Here is a 12880-nt window from a genome sequence, read left to right as displayed (position 1 = left end):
TCTGTGATACACAGTGACCTCAGGGGCACAGGGGCTGGGTGATGGGTGGTCAGCATCCCCTCTGCGCCCTTCTTGACCAACAGCCCTGAGACTTAGAATGACAGCCTGCCTCCCAGAGGCTGGGGAGGCCAGGAGCTGTGGGGTAGGGGAGGGAGGATCGCCAAAGCCAACCTGAGGCCACCATGAGTCTTCCCCAGAGACGGGCCAACACAGTGGCTTCTCTCATCGACCGCTTCTCGCTTCTGTTTACTCCACCCCCTCTCTGTCTCGTTCAAGAACCGCACCGCAGTGAGGCTCAGTAAAAGTACGGGCTCTGCTGCAGGTCAGATGGGTGCTCTTGGGCAAGTTCTTTAAGCCTCCAAAGAATATTCAGCATATACTGAGCACGTAGGACTTGCCAGCCACTGTGCTACGCGGGTGACGGCCTCATGTCATGATGATACCGTGAGGTGCACACAATAGGCTCTCCTAGGCTATCATATACTGTTTTTGAATGGGGAAACCATGGCTTCCAGAAGTTCAGTCTTGAGCTCAGGCTCACCCGGGGGGGTCAGTGGTGGAGCTGGGGTTTCCCCCCGGGCCCAGGAGCTGGGACTCAGCAGCAAAATGGGAGCACTGGTCCCTAGCCCAGGCGTTTATGGGAGCTCTGGGAGGATCATAAAGGAGATTTTCAATTTCTAGCATTCGTGGGCCCTGCTCAGAGAAGCTATAGTTTAACATTTACCAAGGTCAAAATGACTCCATCAAAACCTCAGAGGCTCTATTTCCACCCTGAGCAGTACACATCGTACATCTCCTTTGTTGAAACAAATAATCAAAAAGGAGCATTCCAAACATAAGGAAAAAAAAAAAAACCCAAACACTGGTTCCCATAAAATCAAAGTCATACAGCCTTGAACACACTAACAGCATAAGATAAAGTCTGTAACTTTCTGGAATGGCCTTGGTCATGATGGTTTATAACCCTTTATGTAAAAACCATATATAATCCTGCTCCAAACATTCCTTTCCCAGAGCGCTCTCTTCCTTGTGAAGACTATGTATCCCCAGCAGCTCTCCTAACTTGGGCTCCAATAAAACTCTTCCTTTCTTTTTAAAAATTTAAAAGGGGTTGTTCATTTTGCAGGGACAACGGAACGGCTCCCCGCACACAGAAGAGGCCCAACTGTGGCCGCCCCTCCGTGGGCCACCTCCTGTCTAATTCCGGCCCTCCCCCTTGACAGCTCATGGTCACTGGGTCTTCTAGCCCCACGACTCCAGCCCCAGGATGAACCAAGGCTTACCAAACTCAGCTCCGGGGTTGGCCGAAGGGAGTGCCTTCTCTGTCATGCCCCAGTTGAAGATGTAGCAGTTGCCATAATCCGGGTGGAAGATGGATGTAAAGTTCCTAAAAGAAACACCATCAGCCAAAGAGCAGGGCCCACCCCAGCCAGTGCCTCCCTGACCGTCTGCTGTCCAGGACACATAGTGGAGGGGAGCCCCAGAATCCAGCCACGTGTGCTGGCTAAGCCGGGAACTCAGAGAGGGAAGTGGCTGACATGGTGGGTCGGAGAGGGGATGAATCAGGAGAGGGCCCCCCAGAGGCCGAGGAAGGACACAGCTTTATAAGGAGGAGTGTGGGACCCTATACAGGGTCCTCTCTTATGTCCTGGAAATGTTTCCTAAGGAAATAAGTCAACTACCGCAAGAAACATTTCCCTAAAGATGCTCACAGCAGTAGCAATGGTATTCTTTAGTTTCAAAGAATTCAGTTAAAAAAAGACTTTTTTTGGATATGGAACATTTCAAACACAAAAAAAGTCAAGACAGTGAAGTCCACCACCAGCTTCAAGAATCATCACGGCGGGGCCACTAATGTGCTTCATCTCTACCCGCCCCGCCCCATCTCCCTTCCATATTATTCTCAAGCAAATCTCAGACGTCATGATTTTGTCTGTAAACATTTCCAGATGTATCTTGAAAAGTAAGAACTCTTTTAAAAATACTGCTATTACCATGTTAAACATAACTAACAAAAATTCCTTAATATTGTTAATATTCAGTCCAAAGCTCTAACCGTCTCCTACATGTCGATTTTTGTTTTTACAATTTATTTGTTTAAATCGGGATCCAAATGAGGTTAACATGCAATTGGTTGATAGGTCTTTCAAGTTTCTTCTAATCTATGGCTCCCTCCATTTGACTTTTTTTTTTTTTCTTATCATATAGCTGTTAAAACAGTTCTGGTTTGACCCAGCTAATCCTTGGAGAGGCAGTGAATGGATCAACATTTTTGCACCCCAGACGAATTAATGGCTTTGGGCAACACCCACTGGTGGTGGCCAGTGCTTCTCTCCTGATGGAAGAGCACAGGCTTTCCGAGGAGGTGGCCTTGCTAATAAAACATAAAAATCCTCCCCGAACAGGACCGAGCATCTGTCTCTAACCACCATTCACAGGAAATACTGGAGATAGACGAACAGGTTCAAAGACACCAAAGAAAAGTCAACCTGCAAAATCCAGACCTTGGGGACTGCAACAGGATAAACACCCCAGTTCCTTCCACAAACACCTTGTGAGAGGGGAAAGGGGAGACAACCTACAGATGAACAGAAACTTTAAAGACTTGGATCGCAATCACCACGTGCTGCCTTTAATTGGATGCTGATTCACATATGCAAACAAGCAAAAAGGTAGGACATTTATGAGCATGGACACGACTGGACAGTTGATGGTATTGAAGAATTATTGTCAATTTTTTTTTCAGGTGGGATAATAGCATTGTGGTTTGGTTTAAAAAAAAAAAAAAGCCTTTCTCTCTTGCAGATACATTCTGAGCTTTTTATGGGTGAAAGACCCTGGAGTCTGGGCTTTGCTGCAGAATGGATGGGAGGGGAAGAGTCATGGCTGTGGGATCAGGAGGACGTGTCCACGTGAGGTCATCGTGCTCTTTTCTGTCTATAAGTGTGTCCTCGGGTCTCTGTTAGGAATAGCTTTACAAACGTCTTTGCGTGGTTTTGTTTTGTTTTTCTTGTTTTATTAAAAACAGGAAGTGCAGAAACAGCCACCAAAATGCAATTTTGTCTTCCAAGCCCTGGATTTGGAAACACGGACCGTGCCACTTTTCGGCGCCAGCCTGGTGCTGCAGAGTTCTGCGTACATTCTCTCATTCGATCCTCACAGGAACCCCATGAGGTCAGCTGTTATTTGCCCCGATGTTGACATTAGGAAGCCGTTCCCTCCACCTTTAACACCCCCCACACCACCTCAGAACGAGGTGGTTCCCGGGCAGGCTGTGACATCCAAGCTGGGAGCTGACCCTGGGCAGACATGAGCGGCTTACTCCACCTCTGGGCTTTGATGTCCTCAATTGTGAAAGGGAAATCGGGAAGAAATCACATTTCTTCACTCCACAAGTGTTTCCTGAGGCAGGTGCAGGGTCGGGGACAGCTGAGGTGAACAAGAGAGTCCTGCCCTGGGCATTCACTGTGTGGCGGGGGGGACCCAGCATGGCAAGGGCCTTGGAGCAGCGTCCTGTCCAGGCTCCCCTTCCAGAACGTGCCTCTGGCTAGTCCTCCTCTCTCCATCACTGAGGCTCCCCCCGCAACAGGGTTCAAGCCACCAGTGCCCGGCCCTGCATGCCTCCTGCAGGAGCCTCTGCTACCCCTCTTGTTCTAGTAGGATATTCCTCTGCACAGCAGTCAGGGCGATGGTTTGAACTGTGAATCGGGCCAGGGTACACCTCTGCTCGGAACCCTCCAGAGGCTCCTCGCCGCTCACAGAAGGAAACGCAAACGCCCTATGTTGGTCTTCTCCCCCTTGTCTGTTACACTCCAGCAGCATTCCGAGATGTTTCTGAATTCAAGGCCCCTGTGCCTGGAATATTCTCTGACCAGCTGGCCACATAAGTGGCTTCTTCTCATCCTTCAGGATTCACCTGCTCTGAGACCACCCCCCCCCCCCACCCCTGCCCTGTCGCCCCGCACTCCCCAGGCAGAGTCACTTCCCTACCTGGTTACTTGATCGTTTCTACCTGCTTATTCCCTGAAGCATGTGGTCAAAATCGGAAATGATCTTTAGGTAACTGCTTGCTTATCAGCGGCCCCCTGCTTTATAGAACGTAAGCCCAGGGAGGGCCGTTGTCTGTGTCAAGGGAGGAAGCATTTAGAGGCTAGGATCCGGGGCCAGGAAGTCAGCCTGCCTGGATTCCAGTTTCAGCTTTGTCACTGCGTGGCTGGGCAGCCTGGCCGGCCCCACCTGTAACGCCGGGATGGTGAGAGCACCCGCCCCACAGGACAAAGGCGAGGGCTGGACGCGAGCACATGGAAATACTCAGCAAGTGCTGGTGGCCACGCTCCCCACTCTGCCCTCAGAGCCTGGCCCACAGTAGACAGACATTCAGTAAATATTTGTTGGGTAAATTATAATATGTGATAAGTGGACCAACAGAGATAAGCTTGGAGGAGTGACACCTCATTCTCCCTGGGGTGTGTGTAGGGGTCACGAAAGAGTTCTTGGAGGAGGGGAGGCCTGAGCTGAGACTTTTAAGGCTGGCTAAGAGGTAGGCGAGCTGCCTGGAGGGCAGCGAGGAGAAAGTGCACATCAGGTGGTGAGCACAGCCCAGGCAAAGGCCCAGAGGGAAGAAATAGCTCTGGGCGGGCACTGGGGAGTCTCCATCTGGAGGATCAGGGCTGTGGCCACAGGAGGAACAGAGCAGGGCAAACCGGCTGAAGCCGGGCACTGTTCTGGAGGGCGAGACCCCGCCCCAGGCGTGTGGGGACACAGCGTTCCCAAGAAACCATCTCGGACATCTGTCTGCAGCCCAGGAACAGGCAGCCGCTCAGGGCGCTTTCGGGCCCACGGCTGTGCTCTCTCCATCTCGCTGTGTGTGCCAACGACCTGCTTGTTGGTCATGCCCTTTACTTGGAGAGGCTGCTCTCAGCACCCGCCAACTCTTGCCCCAGAGCCAGGCATTTTTCCCAAAACACCTTCCCGGGACAGGTGTCAGGCATGCGGCCCAAGACTGGGGCAAACCCCCAGAAAAGACCAGAGAGGTAGAGCATCCTGGAAGGAAGCAGTATAACAGCGGTGGTCCTGTGTGGTAGGGGTCAGGAAAGGCTTCCCAGGGCAGGAGCTAGTGAGCCGGTCCCTGAGGCAGTAACAACAAGCTACTGCTGCTTATATATGCCTAGATCTTGGTCTCTAAACACCGTTCTCCAATAAAAGGAAACAGAGCTCCTCAGAGAAACGGCTGCTTCTAGAGCTGGGGCATCTGAGGTGCCAGAAAGTAAGGAAGTAATCAAAACAAAAAAAGAGAGAGAGAGAGAGACAGAGAGATGGGGACATGTTAAAGAGACACAGGAGCCCGACACGAGGAGCTGCTACTGGCCTGAGCTGGAAGAATGTGAGTAAGAAAATAAATAACGTGGGATGCGACTACAACGCACATATACACGAGTCCGTGCCGGTACAAATGACTGAATAACATGAGGGAACAGAGAGGAGGGAACTCTTCCCCACAGAAGATTTCCAAATAGTGTGTACTCCTGTCTCCAGGAGACCAGGAGCTGAGTGCCCCTGTTCCCTCGTCCTCCCTAGAGTGTGGGCTCAACTTCGCGACCCCTTCCCCACGGAAGGGAAGACAGTTACCTCATGATGGAGAAGGCTGTCCCCCCCCCCGCCCCTTAACCCATTGAGGGGGGTCAGCATCCCAGGTGGTGCCCCTCCTGGCGTACCATGTGATGAGGAGGACACCTCACCTTTGTGCCATTCTTCCCCCAAACCCATCTTATCTGTATAAACCCAAATCAAAGACTTTCCATCACACACCATATATGTCCTTCCATCCCCACGATAGCCCTACGAGGCCATGTCATGATCCCCATTTTCCAGATGAGAATACTGAGGCCCAGAGAGGCCAGGAAGCGTGCCCAACAGCCCACAGATCTGGCATTCAAATCCAGGCAGTTTGGCATCAGGGTCCAAATGTGGCTCCTTTTCTCCTAATTACAGCTGCTGCTTCTTGAGCCTTCGCCACGGTCGAGGGACAGAGGATGGAGTCAGAAGGACAGTGCGGAAGCAGGGACATAGTGTTTGGAGCCCGGCGCTGGGAGGGCCAAGGGAGGCCCGTTTCCTCTGGCACCGAGTCTGAGGCTGACTCAGGAAGGCAGGTGACAAAGAACAGGCTCTGGAGACATGGGTGGGGAGGGAAGATGATGCTCCCGTTTTCTGGTGGCCCAGACTGCCAGCACAGCCGCTCACCAGCTGTGTGACCTCAGAGACGTTGCTTAACCTCTCTGGGCCTTGGCTGCCTCCTACAGAATGGGGTGACATAAGAGTACCTTTCTCATGGGCTTGTGGCCAGGGTTAAATGAATTTTATACCCGTGAAGTGCTAAGAATAGCATCTGACACATCAGCAGGGCTCAATACATGTTAGCATTATTATTGAATAATGAGTTCCTTATCAAATGTGGGTTTAATGACAATAATATTGTCAATAATTATTTATTGAGGCCGGCACTCTGTTGGCATATCACCTCACTGAATACTCACAATAACACCGCTGGGTAGGCATGTTATTACCCCATTTCACAGAAGAGGAAAACCGAGGCCCATTGAGGTTAAACTTGGTTAGGGTCACACGGCTTGTAAGACAGGGCAAGGATGTGAACCCAGGGGGTCTAACTGCACAGCCCAGCCTTGACCCCCTCGCTAGAGTTACTCCCCAGCCACAGCCACACCACAGAAGTGGCGTGGCCGACACTGGGTGTTTTGCCGGCCCCAACGCCATCCGTTCCCCCTTCTCTGCTAACAGCTCCTCTGCTTCTCTTTGGGGGACCACCCACTCCTCACTCTCAGTCCCCGTGACCCAATGGGACCTGCTCTGTGGACGGAGCCAGCGCGGGAGCCGCCCACAATCTTCCGACACCGGGACCCCGCTCAGAGCCCAGGGACCTGACAGTAGATCCCCCAGACCCTAACGGACCCCCCCCTTTCCCACCTAACCCTCCGCCCCCCAGCCAGGGCTCTTCTTGCTGAGCAGTCGGGCTCCAGGCTTGAAGGCAGAGCCTGACCTCTCTCTCTCCAGCCGAGGGGGCAAAGGTGACTGCACGGATGTGACATGCCGGTGCACGGGCTGCCTGCAGCCTTCTGGGAGGGCCGTCAGGAGCGTCTGGCCAGGGGTGCGCTGAGCAAAGGCCACCGGCTGAGAGCGAGGGGTTGGCAGCCAGCCATGCCACCACCGACGGCAGGACGTGTCCCGTCAGCAGGGGCACCGGCCTGTGCTTTTCCGCCTGCGGCCACACCTTTCCAGCTCATGCCACGCGGGCGGCTAGGTGTGCAGCTCCTCTGGCGGGGGGCCCTGGATTTCCTGACACGGCCTGCAGAGTGCCCGCCCCTGTGCATTTTGGGGGGACACAGGGTCCCCGCGGCGTTCAGCAGACTCTCAGTAGAGCTTCCTGAAGGCTCATGGGTGGAGGGAGCACGGGGCTCAGGCACCGTCCCCGGGAGGGTGATATGGGAAGCCTGTCACTCCTGAGAGGTGGCAGGACTCCGTGGACTTCAGGGGCCTGAAGTGCGAGACTGTGGAGTCCCGGACCAACAGGACGCCAGCACGCGTGGGCCCTGCACACCCTGAGGCTCTGCCGCCGTGGCTCTGCGTGGGCCCAGTCTCCAGGCCGCGGTCCTGCCCCAGAGATGCTAGGGCCCAGGGCTGGGGGTGTCAGCGGCAGGGCGGGTGAAGGAGGCGCAGGCTTTTGGGGTGAACGTTATTCTCAGTCTGCCATCCTGTCCGCCTTGGGGGTTGTCAGGGATGCCAGCCAACACTCCCAGGGCCCCGTTCTAAGTGCCCAGCTGAGCCAACTCAGCCCTGCTCCCGGGAAGCCGAGGCGGCGGCTGGACCGTCCGGGATGAGAACCAGGGCAGGAGGTGCCAGGGTGCCCGCCCAGACCCCTCAGCCACTGGCTGTTGGGGGCGAAAAGCTCCCAGCCGCCCCTCCTGCAGCCCCCTTGCCTGGGAAGTGAGGGGACCCCAGCCTATCCCCCACGAGGTACTGATGCAGCCGGGACAAAGGCCAGCCCCTCAGGAGGACAATCCTGTGGTGTGGCTGATGCTCTGGATGCCGGGACGTTGCCTGAGAGACCGCAGCTTCACTGAGCTCTTTCCTTCCTCATCCTGCTTTCCTTTACAGACGTGTCCTAAAGCGAGTCCCTCCATGTGTCATGGGCCCTCCACACATCCCGGTCTCAGGCTCTGCCCCAGAAGATCCGACCGGAGACACTGAGGCACAGGACATGGTGCTGGTCCGTGGCCACGTGGGGCTGTGATGTGGGGGCCGGGGGGGCGGGGCAGGCCGGCCGGGCCCAGGGTGGCTCTCACCTGTAGTTGCAGGGCTCGGGCCCGAACAGGCAGGCCAGGATCAGCCGCTCGGCGGGGTAGCCCATCTCCACCAGCTCATGCCTGGGCACGTGCGAGAAGATGTTGGTGGCCTGCAGGAGGTACCACTCCGTCACGGCCTGGGTGGCGCTGGTGAAGTTCCGGAAAGTGCACACGGTCCCGTTGAGGCTGCACTGTGGAGGCCGAGTGGGATTCTGGTGGGCACAGGGCGTGCTGGCCAGCCTTCCCCCGGGCCACTGTCCCCAAGGGCCAGCTGCCCTTCCCTTGGTGGCACCGCGGTGCCGGGGCTAGCAGCTGCTGAGCGGTGGAGAATGTGTTCACACTCATGCTCGCAGGGCTTGGGGGCTGTCCCCTCACACGTGGCTGCTGGGTCACCAGGTCTCACACACGGTTGCCGGCCACCCCTATACTAGCCTTATGCATGAGCAAATACACACACACACACGCACGCACACACGCACACGCCCACTTCCTGACATCCACAGCCACACGATGTCATGGTCACAACCACACACACCCATATCCAAACTTTCTCCCGGCCCACATACCTAGCTGATCCACATTCACGCTCCTGTGGCCACACAGACAGACGCACCCGGACCCTCCAACTCCCCTGACTCCTTTCCGGGCCTCCTTGAAGACTTCCAGAGGCAGCTCCCTGGAGGCTGTGTGGACCATGAAGGACTGGAGGCTCAAGGCTCCCTCCCCCTCGCTGGGGGAAGGAGCTGGGCCTTGTCAGCCTGAGCCCCGTGAGGGGAGCAGGCCCCCCACCCCACAGCCGGCCCACCATGACACCCAGGTCACCATGCAGACACAGCACGGCCACAGCCCCAGGCCTCTGGCCTCAGCCACTCTGCCTCTATCGGTGCTCACAGCGGGCCTTCCTTCTGGAACCCAGGAGGCCGGGAGGAGCTTCTCCGCATTGTGAGACTGCCTTCCCCAGGGCCGGCTGGGGGCACTGTCCTCAGGCCCATTCCTGGAGGTCTCCTCGTCTCTCCTTAGGGAGATGACGGTAATACTTAACACTCACTCTGTCCCAGGCTCTGTTCTGAGGCCTATTACCGCATTCGATTTGTACAGCAACCCTACTCCATCATCGGGAGGAAACTGAGGCCAGCAGACCCTCCTCCCTACCACACGTGCACACCCGCGCGCGTGCGCACACACACACACAGCATGCACCGTGCGCGCACACACAGGGCCTGACCCCGAGATCCGGGGCAGTCCCCCGGAACGAGCCTGCTTCACAGATGAGGAGCCGGACACGGGAGGCCGGGTAACGCTAAAAACCAGTAGGGCACTGGGCGCCTGGGTGGCTCAGATGGTTGGGCGTCTGCCTGCGGCTCGGGTCATGATCCCAATGTCCTGGGATCGAGTCCCGCATTGGGCTCCCTGCTCCTTGGGAGCCTGCTTCTCCCTCTGTTTCTCTCTCTCTCTCTCTCTCTCTCGCTCTCCCCCTCTCTCTCTCCCTCTGTCTCTCATGAATAAATAAATAAAATCTTTAAAAAAAAAAAAAACAGTAGGGCACTGGGTCAGAGAGGGCACGGGGTCTCTGGAGCCTCGGACTGTTCGCTGGTTTTTCGGAGATGTAGGGGGAGCCCCGACCCGGTGGAGGCCCCCAAACCAAGGGCCAAGGGTGACCATCCAAATCACCAGGGAGGCTGTTAACAATACAGATTCCTAGGCCCGTTCAGCTTCCCCAGGAGTGGGGGCCATCGCAGCATCCCGGCGCAGGGCAGTTATGCTCTGGCATTGGACGGCACTGCGAGGCTGTGGGTTTTCACCTTCCCGGTATTTATGCTCTTGTCTTTTGAGAGCAAGACTTAACTCCTTCTTTAGAAAAGCACCCTTTCCCCCCTCACTGGGTCCACATGGTAGAGGCTGACGCCAACCCAGCCCCAGGGCGCATGACCCAGGACTGGCCAATCATGAGAGCCCATTCTCTGGCGCACGGTGATTGGCTGAGGGGTGAGCATGTGACCCGATGGGTCTGTCCCAGGACTTTTGCTGAGGCTATTGGGGAACAGGAGTTCTGTTTCTCGGGGGAGAGTGCTGAGCTGTTGGGGTGTATGTCTGGCATTGCCAAGACCCTCTGCTTGGAGGGAGCCTGCCAGAGAGTGAGGTTAACTGGGAGAAAAGCTGAACAAAAATGGAGAGAGTTAGGTCCTGATGGCAGCATTTGAATGCTTGGATCCAGCCAGACCTGAACCCAGGCTACCCCTGGACTTCTCAGTATGTGAGCCAGTGAATTCCTTGTTTTGCCTAAGCTAGTTTGACCTGGGTCACTGCCCAGTCAATAGTGTCTTGACTAACATACCAGCTCTATTAAAAAAAAAAAAAAAAAAAAGCTTTGTAAACATACAAAATGGGCGCTGGCTTCCAGCCTGCCTTTCCCCCAGCAAGACCCAGATTATTAAAGGAAAGAAAATCCCATCAGCCTCCCTGGGAAGGGTCCATTGCTTGATGTGTGCCCGGGGCCCACTTACTAGTCTCATGGCCACTTTGCACCCCTGGGCAGTGCAGGTCCTTTCTGGCGCTGGGCTGCTGCTTGCTGAGCCATGGTGGACATCCCCAAAGAGGTCAAGGACCACCGGGCGGTGGGGGTCCCGCTCGTCGATCAGAACCAGCGGCGTGTCGTTCCAGATGGTGACGTTCAGAGTCCTAGTGGCGTTGGTGTAGCTCTGCTCGGGAGCCAGGATCCTCTCCAGGACCGCTTCCATGAGCTCATCCAGATCCTTCAGCAAATGCTTGACTTTGGAATACCTGGGTGGGGAGGGGGCCAGTCAGGGGGACAAGGGCAGCTGAGGGGCAGAGGGCAACCGCAGTCTGGGGTCCCCCCTACCCCCAGCGTGGCTGCCAGCCACCACATGTGAGGAGAGTGCTCTGCCCAAGCCCCCTGCCTCTCTACCCACCCGCCCAGACGTCCATGACTCCTTCTACCCACCCGCTCACTTCTTCATCCACCGAGTATGCAGTGAGTGCCTACTAGGCGCCAGGCACTGTGCAAAGCACAGAGGATATGATAGCGAACAAGACACATGGGGTCCCTTTCCTTATGAAGTTCACATTCTAAGAAGGAAGACTCCTAACCGCTCCTGGTTCCAATTCTCCAGCAGCGACTCTGGGAAAAGGATCCAGTTTCAGGAGGGAGAAGGAGGGTGGGAGTGTGGGGCTGGGCTCCAGTAGCTTCTCGCAGCCTCCGGAGGCTCCAGTATTGGAAATGGTGACCGGTCAGTCTGGCAGAAATGTGTCCGTACCAGGGAGTGAGTGTTAACGCCTGGCCACAGACCCACGTCCTGGTACAAAGGGGTACAGCGGCCCGAGCTGAGATCGGCTTCAGCTGCGGACACCTCCTGTCCCCGGACCATGAAACCAGCCACCTGTGTGTACACAGCAGGAGGAGGACTCGGGAAGGGTGGTGGGCTGTGGGGATGGGGGCTGCTAGGTTAGCCCGGATGTCCACACTGCTGTCGAGCAAGGTGGGTCATGGCCTGAGGTCTGGGTTCGAGTCCAGACATGCCAGTTGGTATCCGTGTGACCCTGGGGCAAGTTAGCATCTCTGAGGCTCTGTTCTCTCGTCTACAAGATGCAGGGATTATTTACCCTGGATGCCTGTTGGTGAGGTGAGGCCTCTGCAGCACCGGGAACCGTGCCTGGCCAGGGCGGTGTTGTACTATGATGACTATGGGTTCTCTGAAGCAGCCCCAAGCAGGCAGGAGCCCGATTACTAGAAAGAAGGGACTTTCTGATCACTAGACATGTAATCAGGAAGTAAGAATTCCCGGGCGCCTGGGTGGCTCCTGGTTGGTTAAGCGACTGCCTTCGGCTCAGGTCGTGATCCTGGAGTCCCGGGATCGAGTCCCACATCGGGCTCCCTGCTCAGCAGGGAGTCTGCTTCTCCCTCTGACCCTCTTCCCTCTCGTGCTCTCTATCTCTCACTCTCTCTCTCAAATAAATAAAATCTTTAAAAAAAAAAAGTGCTAGTACTTAAAAAAAAAAAAAAAGGAAGTAAGAATTCCCTTCCAGGACCTTCTTTTGGACAAGAATGTTCCCTGTGACTCAGCCACGCTGGCCCTTCTGCAGTTCCTTGAAAGCACCAGACTCTGTCTCGTCCCAGGGCCGCGGCAGCCGTCCTCCACTTGGGCCACTCTGCGTCCCACCTAGCTCGCTTCTGCTCATGCCTTGGGGTGTTCTCCTCTGACTGACCCCCTGCCCCTCCCCAACCCTGGCTAGGTCGGGTCCCCCGGCATGTCCCTTCAGCACGTGGTTGCACGGTGGCAACTCTGGAGTCAGATCAGGCCTGGGTTCCGATGCCACAGTTGTTCTCTGTGTGTCTCTGGGCAAGTTCCCTAACCTCTCTGAATCTCCATTTCCCGACCCATAAATTGGGGCTACTACAGTCGTGCCCACCCTTAGGGTGGTTGTGTGGATGAGAATTACATCAATCAACCAAAAAGCACTGGACACACTGCCTGGCAATTCATCAGCCCTTGATGCACTATTGC

General features: G+C 55.6%; 1 protein-coding gene across 7 annotated transcripts in view; it reads right to left on the bottom strand.

The window, feature by feature from the left end:
• SCNN1B (sodium channel epithelial 1 subunit beta) overlaps positions 1 to 12880 on the bottom strand; it is a 59314-nt gene that overhangs the window by 7690 nt on the left and 38744 nt on the right. For all 7 annotated transcript variants that reach the window (XM_025855456.2, XM_073887966.1, XM_073887968.1 and 4 more), the window contains 3 exons: positions 10862 to 11138; positions 8358 to 8548; positions 1284 to 1387 (listed from right to left, as the gene is read on the bottom strand). In XM_025855456.2, the coding sequence (XP_025711241.1) occupies positions 1284 to 1387; positions 8358 to 8548; positions 10862 to 11138 (572 nt within the window). The remainder of the gene's footprint in view (positions 1 to 1283; positions 1388 to 8357; positions 8549 to 10861; positions 11139 to 12880) is intronic.

The sequence above is a fragment of the Callorhinus ursinus genome, unplaced genomic scaffold, assembly GCF_003265705.2.
Source record: "Callorhinus ursinus isolate GAN/ISIS: 27379988/994484 unplaced genomic scaffold, GSC_fseal_2.0 scaffold85, whole genome shotgun sequence".
Classification (NCBI taxonomy): Eukaryota; Metazoa; Chordata; class Mammalia; order Carnivora; family Otariidae; genus Callorhinus; species Callorhinus ursinus.
Note: the sequence above shows the minus strand (reverse complement) of the source record. Positions and strands in the feature narration are given on the sequence as shown.